Source organism: Aythya fuligula, chromosome 7, assembly GCF_009819795.1.
Source record: "Aythya fuligula isolate bAytFul2 chromosome 7, bAytFul2.pri, whole genome shotgun sequence".
Lineage (NCBI taxonomy): Eukaryota > Metazoa > Chordata > Aves > Anseriformes > Anatidae > Aythya > Aythya fuligula.
Window position 1 is genome coordinate 32,246,687 of NC_045565.1, and position 13,229 is coordinate 32,259,915.

At 36.0% G+C, this 13,229-nt stretch overlaps 1 protein-coding gene across 1 annotated transcript in view; it reads left to right on the forward strand.

Moving 5' to 3' along the window:
* Window positions 1-1,466: 1,466 nt before the first annotated feature.
* PLPP4 (phospholipid phosphatase 4) overlaps window positions 1,467-13,229 on the forward strand; it is a 71,260-nt gene continuing 59,497 nt past the window's right edge. Inside the window, exon 1 of the mRNA XM_032191750.1 lies at window positions 1,467-1,507. Within this exon, the coding sequence (XP_032047641.1) occupies window positions 1,488-1,507 (20 nt within the window). The 5' untranslated portion in view covers window positions 1,467-1,487. The remainder of the gene's footprint in view (window positions 1,508-13,229) is intronic.

The following is a 13,229-nucleotide window of genomic DNA, read 5'->3' on the forward strand; positions in this document are numbered from 1 at the left end:
TTATAAAGCCTTTTAGCCCTCATGAGAAATATTTTAATTAGCTTATTTTAACCTGCGTATATTTTTACATTCATAAGTAGCATCATACTCAGGCATATCATCCATAAAGCAATTTATCCCATCACAAATCTGTACCAAAAATGAACAGTATGACTTCCTCTCTTAAGATGCTGCTCTGTCTGCATTGACTATAAAGGAAGTTTAAATGTCTGTCTTAAATTACACAACATATGAGATGACAAATTGAGGTGATATGAATACCATGATGAATTCAGATTCTTTGATAAACATTCTGAGGCAGGTTTTTTTATGATCCCAATTTCTATGAAAGTCAACAGGATTTAAATGAAAAATGGTTTTTGGATCTGCCCTTTTTATACCTGAAATCAATATAATCAACCCTTCCCCATTTCTTCTCTGACTTACCAATAAAGATGTGAACTTCCTGGACCAAGACTGTTCCTTGTTATCCCTATGAATAACACATAAGACAACAACACTGATTTAATTTTATTCTCTAGGAGCTGTTTGTAATAGTATTGATGAATAGTACTAATAATAGAACATATTATGTATTTTTGTGTTGTTTTTAATGGCTTATTTCCTGCAGCCACAGTACAGAAGTGCAAAAGCATGAATAAAGACTTAACACTGATTTTACTGTGGGCTTGTGTAGCATTGAAATGAACAGGTATGTACAAATCTTGTTCTATAAAGTTTCAAAATATGCTAGGGTAAGAGTTCTTCTCCACAGAATTTCCTGGGTAATTCATCTAGTAAAATAGCATAAAAAGAACTAATTTTCTGTTATATTTTAGCTGACTTTTCCAAGAATATCACTAAAATGAGTGTTGGCTAGTGCAGAGGGGACAAAAAAATATTTTAGCAATAGCTAAAACATTTTAGGTGGGTCACTTTATTTACTGGTGCATTTTCGGGCATGTTAAAGGCTAGAAACAGGAGGGAGAAAATGCCTAACATAGCTTTTACTCTTTCTTCTCCCTGAGTCCCAGGAGCATGAAATGAAAGCATTTTTAATGTATTTTATTAAAAAATATATTCTTATTATTTGAAAAATTAAAGGTATTTTTAATAGTAAAAACATCTTAAGAACTGAACACTCATGGCCAAGATCTGAAGGGTCTTGGCAAGGAATTAAGTTATAAATATATGCAAGAAGCTTTATTCTAAAAACACTAACAGCCCTGAGCCAAAACGCACACGATAAATATTGAAACTGTGCTTACTAAAATGTAGCTTCTAAAATGGCAAGAAAAATGTATAGACTTGCAGCCAGACTAGGTATAAGGCAGCAGAGTAATATGGCTTTTTTGTCCTACTTTTTGTAGTAGTGACTTAGATTTTATATTTCATTGTCCATTAAGCATAAAGTACCAGAGGTAGATTTCATAAAAAGAAGTAATAATGATGTATTTGTCATCTGTAGATCTGTAATTGAAAAGTCCTGGGTGTTGCCTGCATCTTCCATGTGTACTTTCATTACAGAGTAAGTAAAAGATGCTATTTCCAATTTCTAAATTCTATACAGCCTGGTTTCAAACGTTGTGTTGGACTGCTGAGGGAAGTATTTAAGAGGTTTGTGGATGTGGTGCTAAGGGACATGGCTTAACAATAGGACTTGGTAGGTCAGGTTGGTGGTTGGTCTTGATGGTCTTGAAGCTCTTTTCCAACCTAAACAATACTATGATTCTATGAATTCGAATTAGAACTCATTAGATCTATAATTTACAATTGCTGCATATTTCCTTCTGATGAAGTTCTTTATATATTGTAGAACAAAGTTTTGTGGGATTTTTTGGGGATTTCTAGGTGACCAAAAATCTCAGCCCTGTTCAGTGGGAGCCTGCTTCTTAATGATGTGAGTTGTCTCTTGAGAACTCATCCTCCAGAAGGTTCCTAACCAGTTTGGACTAGGATGATGTCATTAAGAGATCACAGAAGTTGACAAGAAATGAGATGTCATCTCAGAGCACAGTTACTGAATTTTATTTGGATGAAAATAAGCTGGAATATCCACCTTATCTGGAACTGAACTGAAACTCAGCTAATGTTCTCCTATCCCTTATGGGTATCGAGTTCTAGTGATACATACAGTCTGTGTATGTATCACACCAGTCTAGTGCCTACATACAGTCTGGAGCAATCCCCCAAACACACAACAGGCATGAAGTACTCAGCACGAACTGTTTCACTGTGCAACTTCACTGCTGTGCCATGCTGTTAACATGTATGCATATGCAACACAGCCTAGTAAGGACTAGAATATTGCCCTGTTTTCCAGACTTTCCCTTGTGCATTCCTTGTGAAAAAGCCTCCAGTAGAACAGCTACAGGATAAACACAGATGTTGCAGTAAGATTTTGCTCTGCTGGGATCCCCTTTGTTTACCACATAACTTGTTTTTCTTTTGCAGAGGCTCTACTGATATTATCACAGCTGATAGCACAGTACCTTATTCCTAAGATTCTCCAATTCTGCCCAATCCTGAAATGAATAGTTTGAGAGTTTCTGAGATTATTTTTTTTTTTTTTTTTTTCCTCAATAAATGTTATAGAAAATGAGATATAAAATCATATCAGTATCTTATCAAATTCCCACCCTCTTTTCATTTTCAAAGTGATCCCTACATTTAGCTGTGCAGTCTTGCTGAGATAAAATGTGAGTTGTGCAACTCCTTCTCTCTGTGGGACATTATACTATTGCTTTGATGATAGGTTTCAGAGTTTCTATCACTACTCCGTGTCTCAAAATATATTTGTTGCAGGGGCAGCCTCCCATCTGGTGTGCTCTTGACAGGTAAAGTCAACTTACTACAGAAGCAAAGGTATAGGGATGATGAAAAAGGAAAGGAAAGCATAATGTTTACCTGTAATATTCCTTTCACAAGATGTGAAGTCGTTTGCTGCACAAGCAGCAAAACTGTCTTTGTTCTCTGCATGGATGCCAAGATGTGTTATCTTGGGAAGAAGTAGGTAGTTCATAAAGAAGTCACTGTTTCAGTAAAGCTGGCCAGACACCATGTTTCTGTGGAAAATAATTTATGTTTATTTTCTGAAAAGCAAAATGTTTCCATTGTTGGACCTTGCAGGAAAAATAATAAAATATATCTCCCAAAAATGAGATCCTTTCAGTGAAGAAATTAATTTAATCTAAAACCTGTATTTTCCCTTTTTGATGGAGGCTTTTCAACCTGCTGTTGTTTCAACTACTCTTTGAAACAAAGAGGAATTTAAAAACAAAACACTAATGTTTACTGCAATGATATTTTAAAGATCTAGAAATGGCAACTTGTGACACAAGCTCCAAGACTGCTTAATATATATAAATACCCTGGAAATACAGGGTTATGTTTGTTTATGCTGCACAGTTCATACCCCTAGGTGGAGAAGGTCACCCAGAACTCAGCATCACCTTGGAGTTTCTCAGCTCCCATTAAATGTAATTGACTTGCCCGAAGACTTGTGGGTTACTGGGGAGAGAACCCAGATCTTTGGGATTAATGGGAGAGAACAAAGAAATCATAATCACGGCTTTTAGTCATAACTATTGATAACACTGAAGGTCATTGTTACCGTAATCCTAATGGTTGCAATAAAAATACAAGCTTTTGAGAGCAGTAGGTATCGCAGTTTTTCCTATGGCAGCCAGTATGTCAAAAGTTATTTTACTAGCGATATGTCACAGTAAATATATTTAGAATCATGCAGTACATGAAATAATAGATAACTTTCCCATATGGTATGGCAAGATTTAATTCATTCCATAATTTGAGCTATTATTTTTATAATAAGTATATATGTAAAGTCCTACACATATATGATAAACTCTACAATATCAAGTATGTTACTAAATACTTATGCAATTCTTCTGATAATTAAAAGTACATCTTACAAGGCTAAGAACTCCAAAGGCCGTGGTTAGGAACTGGTAGCTTCACCTCATTTTAGACTGTGATAGCTTTGTGTGCCTTTGAAATTGCTATGCTCTTCAAAGTAAAAAAGAAGGGCTTTAAATATTTTTCCTTCTCTTTCAGCTTGGAGCTATGTTTCAAAATGAACTCAATTTTGAGTAAAGAGTGTTCTAAATTTTAAAATGTTAATATAAATACTGCATGACATCTGTGTAAAACAGGTGCCTGCTCTACACAGGACTGTATTTTTCTTTATGTCAGATCTCTTGAATAGCAAAAGTTTCAGACTGTTCTGAAACAGGCTTCATAAAAGAGAGTTGGACAACTCAAAATTGCAAAGCATAATGACAATAGACAATTATATCTCAGGAGCCGAACTTAAGCCATTTTTCTCTCACACCCTCTCATTTTTATCTACATTTATCATTATTATCTGCATAGAGCTACATTTTTTGTGAAGAAATACTTGTTTTTTAATCTTAGTTATTTTAATTCTTTATTCAAGGCATTTTACTTTTCAGAGAGTGAATCAGGTACCCAGATTGGCTGCTCATATGTTTTCTGAGCAGTGTTTGCTGTCTCTAGATACAAAGTGAATTCCTGTAATAGATTTATTGTGAAGGAGGAAGACTCACAGAGCTTTAGCCTCATTTGTCTACTCTCTTGACTGTAGTTTAGCATCTGACTCTGTGGAGAGCTTGAAAGAGAAGGAAAATTTAAAAGAAGCTGTGGCTCTGTGCCACAGTTAGGAAACATGGATTTCTCCACAGAAACTTGTGCTGTGGACTCTTTTCCATCATGTGTCTGATGCAAAACTGTATGCCTGTCTTGTGACCTACTACTGAAGGATAAAGGGAGGACTGAGATCCCCCCACAGAGACATTTAGCACAGGAAACCAGTGAACTCTTACTTTCTTTCACAAACCCTGCTCAGTGTGACTTTTGAAAGTGCTTTGGACACAAATTGAAACTGAGCTAATTTGGATTACCATTACAGCAGTGTCTACCTAGACAGGAGGCAACAGAGGCTCTGTTTTTCAAAGACAAAGTGCTCCAGCACAGCACTTTCCCCTCAAATTATCCCTGGTAGACCAAAGTTACAAATTTATCTTTCTGCCAGGTCTATGAAGCTCATACAGTTGCAGAAAACTGTTGTGCTCTCAGTCACTGAAAGGAAAATTATGAGCTAATATCCAGTGTTCACGACTTACAAGTACTTACAGATGAAAAAATGCACCTCATACCTATAAAATGATTGTGTTTGGTTTACTGTTTACAAAACCTTTCCATTACTATCTCTTCAGAGTTTACTGTAACCTGAGATTATTCTTTTTTTTTTTTTTTTTTTTTTTTTAATCAGTCTAGCCATGGAAACTTAAATTTAAATATGGTAAACATAGAATCTTTATGCCCTTCTCTAAGAGTAACTAATCAGTTTACCATTACACGTTTGTTGTTTCATAAAAACACGACAATAAGTAAGTGAGAACATTGCCAATATTTCAGAGACCACTGAAGATTCATCGGCATGCCCACAAACAGCTTGTCAAAATACAGCTAACCTTTTCTTACTATGAATAAATATTTATGCCTTTGCACCACAGCAAACATAGTATGAAATATTAACTTCATGGTATATCCAGGTGCTTCCTTTAAAACCAATTAAATAATAAACCTGAATAACATTTTCTGGTCTAGGATCTAAATCACCTAGTCCTGAAAGGAAAGATGTGAATTTTCAGCCCACACATGTGGACTGAAAATAGCACTGAAACAAATCACAACCTGAATTCTTTGGTCAAAAGTGGCCTCCTGCACTACACTGCTAAACTCTTAGTTTGTTATTGTAAATCTAAACAACCTTCTTTTCATTGCCTCTAGCCAGAATTAGAGACATAGCCTTTCAATGGCTCTTTACTGTTGCAGAGAATTACAAAGGAGGACAAGTCACATTCACTTCAGAAATAATGACAAATCAAGGTTATTTCTGTATTATAGTGATGTGAGAATGCTTTGATATTTTTCTACCACTATAAATCTAAACAACTCTCAATTCCAATTCTTGAACATGGAAAGGATCATTCTATTAACTATGATAACTCCAGCACTGAAACATCAGCTGGTTATTTATCCCCTTTCTCCATCAAGACCTACACTGCAATCCAGTAAATGTATTTTTGATTAGCTGGAGCAATAAAATGGGGCTGGAAACAGGCATAACTCTTTGAGAAGAAACTAAAAATATTGGGTAGGAAGAAGAAGAAATATGAAGAATCAGAAGAGACCTGGAAAACCATAATCAGAAAATCACGGAGGACATAAAAATAAGAGTAACTGAACTTACCATTTGACTCCAGTAATTCACTCATTTAATTTATCCCACCTGTGTGTAGGAAACATCCATGGAATGCCAGTATTCAAATTACCAGGTCCCAATTTCATGAATGTTGGGCAAAATGGATATCCATAATTTTGCAGGTACCAAAAAATGTATGTATTTACTGTACATTTTTCATTATTATTTTTACTACAGATAGCCTTCTATTTTGGTATATACAAATATATACAAATACTGAATATTGCATGTCCAGTTTTTAGAAAATACTCTGCTTTTTTTTTTTTTTTTTTTTTTTTTTTTTAACAACAGAAAATAAGACAATGTGAATTCTAGCTAGTAAGAAAATTGCAGGATTGGAAGACAAAGTGAGAAGACTAAGGATACTGAGAAAGGGACATTTTTTTAAGAATTTTGGTAATTAGAAAGGAGTTTGTGTTTGTGTATTATTTTTTTTTTTTCTGTATTCAGCACAAATTTAGCATAACTGATTAGTTATCACATTCACGCATTATCATTAACAACTCTGGTGACTAAAGAAGGGTGAATTATTCAAGTAAAAAACATAAATAGACACTTGAAAACATTTTCTTTTTCATATCTTTCCGTAAAAGTAGAATTCTCTCTCTCTTGTTCCTTCTCTCTTTTTTTTTTTTTTTTTTCATACTACTCCTTTAAATAAAATAAAATAAAATAAAATCAATAGGAAGAGGAAAAAAATACCTATTTTAGAATAATCAGTGAAGTCAACCTAATGGAAGAGAAAAAGAGCTTTATCGCTTACACAGGAATTTCCTGGTGTGCCTGGTTAAATGCATTTCTAAAGATAATATTATAAAGCATTTTAGATAATATGTATCTTTGCAACATTATCATTTGCCAGCCCAGTGTAAGAGCCTCTAAGCTAACTCTGGTAAGTGCCTACTGCATTCTGGTACCCCTCTTCCAGTGCATTTGAGTTGAATATTCCCTCTAGAACAAATTAGAGCACAAAACATGTCAAGCCTTCCTCTAAAAGCCTTGGGAACTTTAACAGAAAGCCTGTTATATTTGTGGGCTGAATTGCTAACAAAGATGCTCTGTGCTTTTTTGTTCAGAGACTAAACATTCAGAGTAATATTAGATTCCTTCTTAAAACACAGTAATAAGTAGTTAATCATCATCACTGCTGTCGTACAACACTAATTGTGATAAATACACAGAACTAATTTTAATAAATCTGGAATTCTGTGGGAATCCCACAGTTTCATTTCATTTGAGTTGATATCCTTTTCAAAACCTTGTAATTTATGGTTGAATCCACAATAGGATCCTTTTGTGGATACTTGCACAGCAGAAAGAGATCTTTTAACCAAGAATAGTTTTACAGTACAATATTTACATACAGCAATATTGGTACAGCATAATGTTAAACAGCTTTCTCTTTACCATCAAAGAGTATGAAAGCTCATTCTTTAAAACTAGTTGATTAAAATCTGTTGGCAGTTGTAGAAAGTAAAATATGTATGAAATGATTTAGCTATGGTTTACTCTATTATCATAATTTATAAACAAATACATAAAAATTCATAATATGTTTTAAAAGGCAAATAAATATTTAATATTTGCTTGAGGCTTTCCCAGGAAACCTTGACCAGCAACAGAATTGCTAATTTCTACTTCTAAAAGGAGACAGAGTTGCTTGATTAAATGAAACCTAAATATTGACTGTGTACCTGGAGTGGCCAGCATCCACGCTGCCACAGCCTAGGATGGCACCAAGCCCAGTGGAGCTACTTTAAATCATTTTACCTCATCAACTGTTCCCGTTTTCAACTTATGCATGGCCATCAATATCTGGTTCACCTAAAGAACTGCATTTAGATTTGCCAAATCATGCAGTTGCTGATGTCCAAGACTATAGGATTACTCAATAAACGGTGGGTACTTTCCCAGCTAGGCAACATTAGTGGCTTGTGATCAAACCAGCCTGGAACACAGGCTGCTTTATATTGTAAGCTGGGATTCAGCCACTGTTTAATTAGTAAATAGTCTTCACTTTGAAGATCTGCAGCAAAATTAGTGGTAACACAGGCACACACACACAAACAACTCCTTAGCCTGCTCAAGCTGCAGAGCTGCTGATTTTTAAAATGTGGATAACACAGAGAGCAAAGCAAAAGTAATAAAGAACTGAGGCCATCATAGTGCTCCTCAGGTAAAAATAAGCTCCAAGGTCTCTCAGACTCTCTTGCAGGAAACCATGAAATTATTAATTATTATTACATTTTCCAGGCATCTAAAAGGTAATACTCCTTGACACCTTGTCCCTCCTCTTCCTGTGTACTGGCAAAATATACCCTTCACTCTACGTTGTGATAAGAGTTAAACCACACATCATTTGACAGAAATTTGCATCATGCAAGACGGGCCAAAGAGCAGTGGCTGCTGAATATAAACAAGCAGATAAACTGTGATTTGATTAAGTAAATGTTGTGATGTGTGAAATCCAGGGTTCAAGCTGAGGAAATGTGGGACAAGATTTTTTCCCTCAGTCCCAAGCGATGTGTAGTGCTGAGTGCTCAGATCTAATTGCAGTTTGCCTTCAGTGGCATTCATGGAAATTGGTATTAAATTGGGATATTCCTGCCCTCCTTTGACCTGTGCGACGTGCCTGACAGAACAATGTCAGCGTGTCCCAGTCAGAGAAATGGGAGCATCTCTCTGCTTCTGCAGTTATTGATGGCACAGTTCAGCATTCAACAACGTAAGACATAAATGTGAGGAAAAAAGAAATTCCTCCTTTTGCTGCAATGTAAGCGAATGTACCAGATCTCATAAAATCACAAAATCTAAAGAGGATGGAAGTCCCTGCTGACTAGTTATCTTAGTCCCTGGTTTAGAAATTGCTTTCACATTAGCTCACGGCTACAACTTAGAAACTGTTGTCATTGTCATCTAGCAGAAGATCCTGTTTGTCCTCCTACATATCATCAACATGATCAGTGGCTGAGGAACCCCACAGAATGGCAATAAGGCAATATTCCTGCCGGGAACCCCCTGACATGTTGATTTTGGAGCTCTCCAGTACCACTGCAGTGAGCACGCCGTGCTCTCCCAGGGCTGGGAATGCAGGTTCCTGTGCATCCGAGTGTGCCCGTACTGCCTCTGATTCCTAAGGCTGGGCAACAAATGGCTTGTTTAAAGGGCAATGCAGAGTCTGAAGCTGTGTTAATACACTCTCTCATCCCATTTTGCTTTTCCAGGGGCTATTTCCAATAGAATTAGGATAGAACAAAAGCCTGCTCTGAGCAGCTTCGATATTCTGGCTTCCTTGAAACAGAAAATCCAGATGAAATGGCCAGTAATTTCAAAAAATCCAAGGGAAATATGAACAAATTGAACTTTATTGTTACTGAGTACTAAGCCACCAGGGCATATTCAAAGTTTGGAGTGTTTGTTTTGCAACTTTTGTCCAACTCTAGAAGTGGCCATTTTATCCTGTTTTGCACTATTCATGCTATCCTTGTTCTTCCATTTCCCTCTTGCATTTAATTGTCCTGTTTCATTGTTGTTTTGAGTCAAGAGTCGTTTAACGTGACTGTTGCCAAGTTTCTACTAAGTTTACAAGCAAAAAAAAAGAAAAAGAAAAAGAAAAAAGAACTACAACCATTTCACTGAAGTCAGTACAGCCATTCTTGGCATGAAGTATTACTTACCATTAAAAACAGCAGATTTAAGTCAGCAGCTTTAAGTCACAGCCTCTTATTAAATACAGCACAACAATACTATATATTGTAAATGTTATGGACTTCAATTTATCACAAGCTTGTTATGGGAACATTAATAATTTTACAACCATAATCCCGCAACAATATACACAGTAGAGTACTAAAGCTTCAGTGCTGCAAAGGTTGGTTGGCTTATAAATAATATATATCTATTTCATATATGCATGAGTTTAACTATCTTGTCTTATCAAATTTCACCAAGAGGTTGATTATTAGGTGCAATAGTGTGCAGACTGAAAATATGTCCCTGTCATAGGCAAGCACACTTTATAGGACAGATTTTGAATGAGCCAATGCTCCGCATTGGGTGGGATGCGCAGGATGAGGTGGCTGCTGGCAGGTTTTGCCCATGCCCTGCTCCAGGCAGCAGTAATGCATTTATTGCAGTGTAGTTCTGGACCACAAGATGGCTCCAAGCACATACATTCAAGCCTAATAAATTTCAGATTATATACTTAACACAGTTCTGGTAAATGGCAAGTACTGAAACATGCTGATACTTTAATGTTTAGAAGAACGGTTTAATTAGGCACAATCATGAGCCAATTGTAGGCACTTGTACAGTAACTAAACAGAAACTTTAACAATTTGCTTTTATAAATGTTTAAATATGATATTCAGGGCAATTAAAATGTGCATGACTACATCATGCTGCCTGAAGTTGATAATTCCTCTGAGCTTTGTTCTCTGAAGTTACTTTGTCCGTGAGAACACCAGCTTAGGACCAAAATCGGCAGCAGTGTGCTTGGCAGGGAGACAAAGCCACTGGTACTGGGAACTTCCCAGCTGCCATATGCATCTGTGCAGACATGTACGGAATAACTACAACTTTTTTAAGAAGTCTTGATTCTCGTTTCCTTAACTAGTCTCTCCAGGACTTGGGAGTTTTTCTAAGGTTAAATTTACTACTGAGGGCTGTGGCTGTGCAGTGGAGGTGAAACTCTCCAAAAATCAGCAGTGGTACTGAGGTTCCTGGTCTCTCCTTGTGAGGTTGTTGTAGGCTTAGAACTAGAACAAAGCCTTCGTTGAACAATGTCTTCATTGACATATACTGATTCCTTAACCCTTGGCATCCTAAGACATTTATTCTACTCTAAGCAAAGATTGCTGCCCTAGGAATAGATTTCATTGGTAAAAATTGAATTTTTATGTCTCAAACAAAATTAATTTACCAAAATTAACAGCCTAATTTGTAATAGACAAATGAGGTCTAATAGACAGTATCTCCATTTATCTGAATTAAACAGTATATCAGTTATCTGAATTAAACTATTTAAACTATTTGTGCTAGCAGTGTACTCCAAGAAGTCTGGCCTATTCAGTAAGCTAAAACTCTTTACTAACTCCATAAACTGGGAAAAGACATTTTAAAGGTTCAGTTCCTGGCTGCCACCCGCCTAGATGAGAGCTCTGCCTGTGCTTCAGTCTTGGCTGTCCCAAGTGTCAGTCATCACAAAGCAGTTACATCAGGGTGGCTTTGTGAGCATGCTTAGGGAATACGGATGTGTTGGGTGCAGAACAGGAAAGCTAAATGGGAGCTTTTCCCTGTGGTGACCTAGATAAAAATAAAATAAAATAATACTAACAGAAATAAAGTCAGTATAAGGAAAGACCTACAACACCCTTCAGTTTGCATGTTTGAAATAATATGTAAATTTTCTTAAAATCTAGATTAATTATTTATCATTTATTGCAGTTCATTGAGAAGCTACTCAGCTGTTGAGCCAGGCTAGATTTTAATGACTGTTTGGACTTTTTTTTTCTCTCAATTTTCTAGTTGTCTGTACACTTATGAGATTAGAAACTGAAATTTTTTAAATCCATTTTGAATGGATTTGAACCCATGTCATTTTTATGTCAAATGACAATTCTGAATATAAATAACCCTCAAATGAAAGCTGGCTGCCAATCTGCACCTGGTTTTGCATCAAAAATATGAACATTTGACAAAATTGTCAATCTTCACTCAATATCACGTAAACTATTCTTAAAACATACAAAATTATTTGACATATATGGGCTGGGGTGAGCGCCTTGCCTAGTTTCAAGGCTCATTCCAAATGCCTTACATGAGTTTATAAAGAATCAATGCTCTGTCTTCTCTGCACCAGGAATAATCTATACCACTTAGACATAGCAGTAAATTTAAGCTTTATAGGAAGTACTATCTAAAATCTGTTTAAGATATTTTTGTATACTGGAGGCACAATTCTGAAAGGAAAGACTTTTCCTGAAGGTACACTTTGCCAACTTCAACAGTTTTGGGGCTATTGTGAGGAAAAATAAAAGAAAGCTTTCTGCTGTCAGATGCTCCTTTTTATACACAAGGTACAACCAGTGATGTAATGGCTTCAGCAGTGAGACATTTATTCAGTAAAAAGCCTCAGTAAATTTATAGACAGAACAAGAGTGTTTGGTCCACAGACAGCATGACTGTTTCAGAAATTCTAGACAAATTTCTTTGTACCTTATCTTTAAGTTAGGTTAGACTTTCCTTTCTGGGGAATGTTTTAGATTAAAGGAATCACAATCTCACTGGCAATAACTGTAAAAATACACAAAGTATGTCATAACATTTTCCCCTGTTAAATAACATGGCCTTGAAGTTTTTGTGAAGATTACCAATGTAGTACAAACCTGCCGCATAATCTTTCCCTGGGCAGCCAGCTAAGGCATTCTGTAGATATGCTTTCTGCTACAGAAATTAACAAATAATAATAAGATAATAATAAAGGCCAGTTGTTTCTGGAGTGAGCTCCAGAATTAAGAAATGACTTATGCAGATTTAAGAGTTTCCCAGGAGGTACTCATACGTATACATAGAGATTTTCTCAGAAATAAATTCTGTGCTTATAAGTGTTCAAAATTTCTTGTTCTCTTCATTCTTGTTTAGTTTAAGTAACAGAAAATAGTGGCTGACAGACAGAGGAGGGCTATGGAATGATAAAATCTGGGAAACATGTTCAGGGGAAAAAGAGGAGAAAAAAAAGTGACTCCTGTTCACTAATTGATGTGAACTGGTTTCACCAGTACAAATTAATGGAAAAGTTTCACATGGGCAATAAAGTCAGATTTGCCCTTGTCATTTAATAATGACAGATTTTAGCATCCTGATCCAATGGTAAGATTCCTGTGAACTTCAGTGGGTTTGCATTGATATGATCCTCCAATCATGAAGCTTTTTAAGAATTTCT